Consider the following 5383-nt stretch of genomic DNA (forward strand, 5'->3'; position numbering starts at 1 on the left):
TAAGTTATCATTTTTAAGCCTTTTACAACTTGCCTTTACCTCTGCCCAGAATGCTCTTTCCCCAAATTTTCACATGGCTCATACACTTATTTCATTAGGCTTCTGCATAGGTCACCTCCTCAAACAGGCTTTAAAGTAGCAACCCTCTCAATATTCTGCCCCTACTCCTTGCTTCTTCCTTATAGCACCTCATACTATATTTTTGCTTATATTTTTATTGTCTGCCTTTTCCAAAGGGATGTAGTAAATCTACAAAAGCAGTACTTTGTATTGGTCACAGCTATACAACCAGCATACAAAAGAATATCTGCCACACAGTAAGCTAGATAAATATGTATTGAACCAAAAAATGAATGGGATTCCAGTCTGAACACTACCTAATAATACAGAGTTTTGTTTTGCTTTAAAGGAAAAACAAGAACCATAAGAATGTGCCCTTAAAAACAAAAGTAAAATCAGCTTACTTTCTCTCAAGTGATATGAATTTTACTAGAAGAGAAGTTACTCAGTAGTAGAGAGGCTGAATTTTCAGCAAAATATTCTAGCTACTGTAAAAAAATTTTTAAAGCTTCAGAATTATCCCCGAAAACAAAGTCTGTTTACTTGGGCCTGACCACTTAAAAATGGGCATATAACATATACATACACACACAAAATAGTATAGTTTTCTGAAATCAAACTGGACTAAATAGGAACACTTCCTTCTCTTATCAAATTGCTACTAGTGAAGGCCCGGGAAGCTACCAACATATTAGAGTTAGAAATGTTATATCCTGTTAACTTGATGCTGACACTGTTGTTCACAGTAAGGAAAATGGCAATATCCCCAGAGGTTTCAGAGGCAGGGCATTTTGCATGAGTATGTCTGTGGGTTAACTGCCACTATATATTACCTGCTCTCTTCCATCAATACAACTTACAGTCCACAAGAATGTGAAAAATCCTGTCACATAACAGATATATCTATGTATAATTTGGTGGAAGGCAGAGCCTGATGATGAAGTCATTTTTTACTAGTGGGCTAAAGAATCTAGATCCTGAAAAATAAAATTAGCCACACTGAGGCTCTCCTGGGGGCATGCATAGAAGGCCAGTCCAAGTACTCCCTGAGGATGGCAATCTGTTGATGCAAAGATAATGGAAACTCAAGTTGAACCACTTGGCCTCTCTAGCAACAAGGAAAAGAGTTTAGTCCGGTATGGTCAGTTCGTTTCAGTCAAAATTCGCTTAATGTTGATGCTGCAGTTTAAGCTCTCTGATCAGGGGACAGAAGAATGATGAATACTACTTCTTATGAAAAGTTTCAAGCCTTGTAACCCCTCTGAAAATAAATAGTCCAAATACCAGTTCCATTTCTTTCCCTGCAGGCACAAAAAAGGGAAAATTACTCATCAAATATTTACTATGCATATTCTCTACCTCTTCTTCTTTCCCTAGGAAAAGTTCCCAACGTCCTGAATGCACATACCAAGAGTTAGCTGAGAGGGGCCAAGTTCCTAACTGGAAGTCAGGCACTAAAGTGACATCCAAACCAGAAAGTACCCAAACTTTAAGGTTTAAACATTCCTTTTATTATGCTGGCAAAAAATGTTATCTGTTCAACTGAACAAGTATTATGAAATGGGTCATCATCCCCATGCTCTAGAAATTCAACATCTAAAATGGATAACACAGGAGCAGAAATTATTACTGCCTTCATTAAATATGTACACAGCAGAGTTTCTGTAATAATGAGACAGCTGTGTTAGGTATTGTTAAATCACCCTCATTACAGTCACACTTTGAATACATGCAACTATACTATAAAATGAGACAATGCATAGATCCAAGAGCAAGAGTCAAACTGTGAATAGTTTTATCTTAGAGAAGACTGTAGAGGGTATGTGCCAACAAATTCACATAAAGTCACTGGAAATATTTCAGGAGGCAAACATTTCACTCTGACTTTGTGGAGGCAATAGGCTTAAGACTGGGGGAAAGGAAAAGTATAAATTTTTTGATGAAATGGACCTATAGTAAATCCCTGAACATGATGAAAATAAATTTATTTACCCGAATAGAGCTCACGCTTACTGTCCTTTCTTCTGGCCATTCCTTAAAAAACAAAAAAAAAAGTGGGGAGATAGGAGATGAAAATGTTTGGTTACCAAAGATTACCAGAAAATTAAGATGGTTCTTCACTGTCTGATTCATTTTCTACATTTTATTCCTACTATCACTCCAGCATTCCTTTTGAGTAAACATTCACAATAACCTTCCACATTTCTCCCTACTAGCATAAACAGAAGGAAAATAAGATTACAGTGAGTAAAGTGAGTACCATTTTGCTAATTTATGGCCTCAAAATCTACTCAGCCACTAGAATGAAGATAAAAGACGTTAGAGAAGGCATATTCTGAGGTAAAGGATACCTGAACTGAGTTTTGAAGCATGAGGAGGATGTCTGGTGAGTCAGTCTGTGTACCAGTAGATTCTATAAAAACTGATATGAAAACTCAGACCTAGTTGATCCCATTTATTTCCCATCTTTAATTATCACCCACTGTATTTCAATGAAAAGTCATCAATTCTAAAACAAACACTTTTAATATATTCCTAAGAATAAACTAGGCCTATTAAGCTATGTATAACATAATGTGTTCTTAACACTTAGAATTTTTTATTTTACTACGATTAAGTTTTAGATGTAGGCAGATTTTGATCATACATTTTTATAAACATGAAATGGTAAATATAAACAAAATTAAGTAGTGAAAGTATTTCTAAAATTTTACATTTGGAGTCCTACTTTCCTGAATTACTTTTCCACTCAAGAGCTGTAGATAACTATGTTTTTTCACACAATATCATCTTTACTGCCAGAGTGTTGGCAATGCAACGTTTCTTAAAAGATACTAGTGTGGGGGTCCCAATTACATAAACCTAACCTACTTTTGGTTCCTGCTTCAAGGAAAGTCCATAACATGTATGATATACTGCTTCCTTCCCCTCTTCCTCTAAGACATTTGGTTTTTGGGGCTTGAAAGAGTGTGCCAATATTTTCTCCAAGTTTTTTCCCCAACCTGGTGACAACCATCCTGCAAGGTCTGATTCTGGCAATCTCCCTGGGTACACTGAAAAACAGCAAATGACAACTATATTTTCATTGCTCCCTGGCTGACATCACAAGATGCATCCTGATCTCTAACAAGTTAGAAAGTGAAAAGAACATGTGGTTTTACTGATTAAATATACTCCATGCTTACAAATTCCATATTTATTTCTCTAGCTCCAACTTCTCACCTGAACTCCAAGCCCAGCTTCAAACTGCCTATACTTAGACTTCCTGGATGTCTATAAGGAATCTCAAACTTAAGGTCAAAAGAGAACTTGAGTCTCAACTTGCCCTCCCACCAAATCAAAATAACCTCTTCTGTTCTTTCATTAGTATTCCTCTTATTAATACATGGAAACACCATCTACATAGTTGCTCAGTTAATAAAACTCAGAAACCCTTTTCTTCATTCCTACTTTTTTACTGGTTTCAGAGGTAGAATTTATTGATTTACCAGTCGCATATAACACCCAGTGCTCATTACATCAAGGGCCCTCCTTAATGCCTGTCTCCCAGTTTCCTCAAGTTCAGCGTCTTTTATGGTTTGCCTCCTACTTCTAAAGAAGCCCTTCATTAAGTCCTGTCTGTTCTACCTCTGCAATATATCTCAAGTCAGTCCACTTCCATCCATTCCACTACCACCACATTTTTTTAAATTTATTTTTTATTTTTAGCATAACAGTATTCATTATTTTTGCACCACACCCAGTGCTCCATGCAATCCGTGCCCTCTATAATACCCACCACCTGGTACCCTGACCTCCCAACCCCCGCCACTTCAAACCCCTCAGATTGTTTTTCAGAGTCCATAGTCTCTCGTGATTTACCTCCCCTTCCAATTTCCTGCAACTCCCTTCTCCTCTCTAACTCTCCATGTCCTCCATGCGATTTGTTATGCTCCACAAATAAGTGAAACCACAGGATAATTGACTCTCTCTGCTTGACTGATTTCACTCAGCATAATCTCTTCCAGTCCCGTCCATGTTGCTACAAAAGTTGGGTATTCGTCCTTTCTGATGGAGGCATAATACTCCATAGTGTATATGGACCACATCTTCCTTATCCATTCGTCTGTTGAAGGGCATCTTGGTTCTTCCCACAGTTTGGCGACCGTGGCCATTACTACCACACATTTATACAAATCTCTACCAGTGTCTCTCTCCAGACTCTACCAACATCCTAACTGGTGCCCCTGCAGGCACTTGGGCCTCTTTTAACTCTATTCTCCACAAAAAAAGCCAAAGTGATCTCTATTAAACATAAACTCAGACCATATTATGACTTTGCTTTAAAAATTTTCAATTGTTTCCCATGGCACTCCCAACAGATCTATAAGAGAGATAGCCCCTGAATCTCTGCCATCTTATTTCATTCCATTCTCATTCTTGTTCCTTAAGCTATAAGCCATATTGGCCTTCCTTTTTTTATCTTGAACTCCTTGAGCCACTGTACCATTTCCACCACCTAGAATGCTCTTATTCCAGCCATTCTTCAGCTGACTTATTCTCATCTTTTAGAAGAAATCTTAGACCAAATGCCACCTCCTCAAAACCTTTCTTGAACACCCATCCTGGCAACTCCTCAGTCACTCCTTCTCTTACCCCACCCTGTTTATATCCTTATAGCGTTTCTCAAAATTCAAAATTATCATGTTTACTTATTTCATTACTGGTTTACTATTTGTTCTTATTTGAATATAAACTCCATTTGGGCAGAGATGGTATCTGTCTTCTTAGGTATTATATTTCTAGTTTGAAAAGCATAGTGAATACAGAATAAAAAAATATTTGTTGAATGAATAAAGAAACAGCTACTGATTCAAAGGTAATTATGATAATAAAATCTAGAGCTTCAGAATTTCCTGAAATGTAGGCTCTACAAATGTTCAAATATTTTGACTCATTAACTGAGTGGAGCTCTTTGATACTAAGAATGGATTGGCCAAATTAAATTTACTAAATTATCTCTAAAAAGATGACTAGTTTGAAGTATTTACAATGTTAAAATTCCATAAAGTAAAAATGATTACCTAACTTTTGTAGCAACATGGATGGGACTGGAAGAGATTATGCTGAGTGAAATCAGTCAAGCAGAGAGAATCAATTATCATATGGTTTCACTTATTTGTGGAGCATAACAAATCGCATGGAGGACATGGGGAGTTAGAGAGGAGAAGGGAGTTGCGGGAAATTGGAAGGGGAGGTGAATCACGAGAGACTATGGACTCTGAAAAACAATCTGAGGGGTTTGAAGTGGCGGGGGTTGGGAGGTCGGGGTACCAGGTGGTGG

General features: G+C 37.4%; 1 protein-coding gene across 1 annotated transcript in view; it reads right to left on the reverse strand.

The window, feature by feature from the left end:
* Positions 1 to 318: 318 nt before the first annotated feature.
* CENPI (centromere protein I) overlaps positions 319 to 5383 on the reverse strand; it is a 77040-nt gene continuing 71975 nt past the window's right edge. The window contains exons 20-21 of the mRNA XM_059386113.1: positions 2053 to 2094; positions 319 to 1361 (exon numbers count right to left, since the gene is read on the reverse strand). Of these exons, the coding sequence (XP_059242096.1) occupies positions 1260 to 1361; positions 2053 to 2094 (144 nt within the window). The 3' untranslated portion in view covers positions 319 to 1259. The remainder of the gene's footprint in view (positions 1362 to 2052; positions 2095 to 5383) is intronic.

The sequence above is a fragment of the Mustela nigripes genome, chromosome X, assembly GCF_022355385.1.
Source record: "Mustela nigripes isolate SB6536 chromosome X, MUSNIG.SB6536, whole genome shotgun sequence".
Taxonomy (NCBI): domain Eukaryota; kingdom Metazoa; phylum Chordata; class Mammalia; order Carnivora; family Mustelidae; genus Mustela; species Mustela nigripes.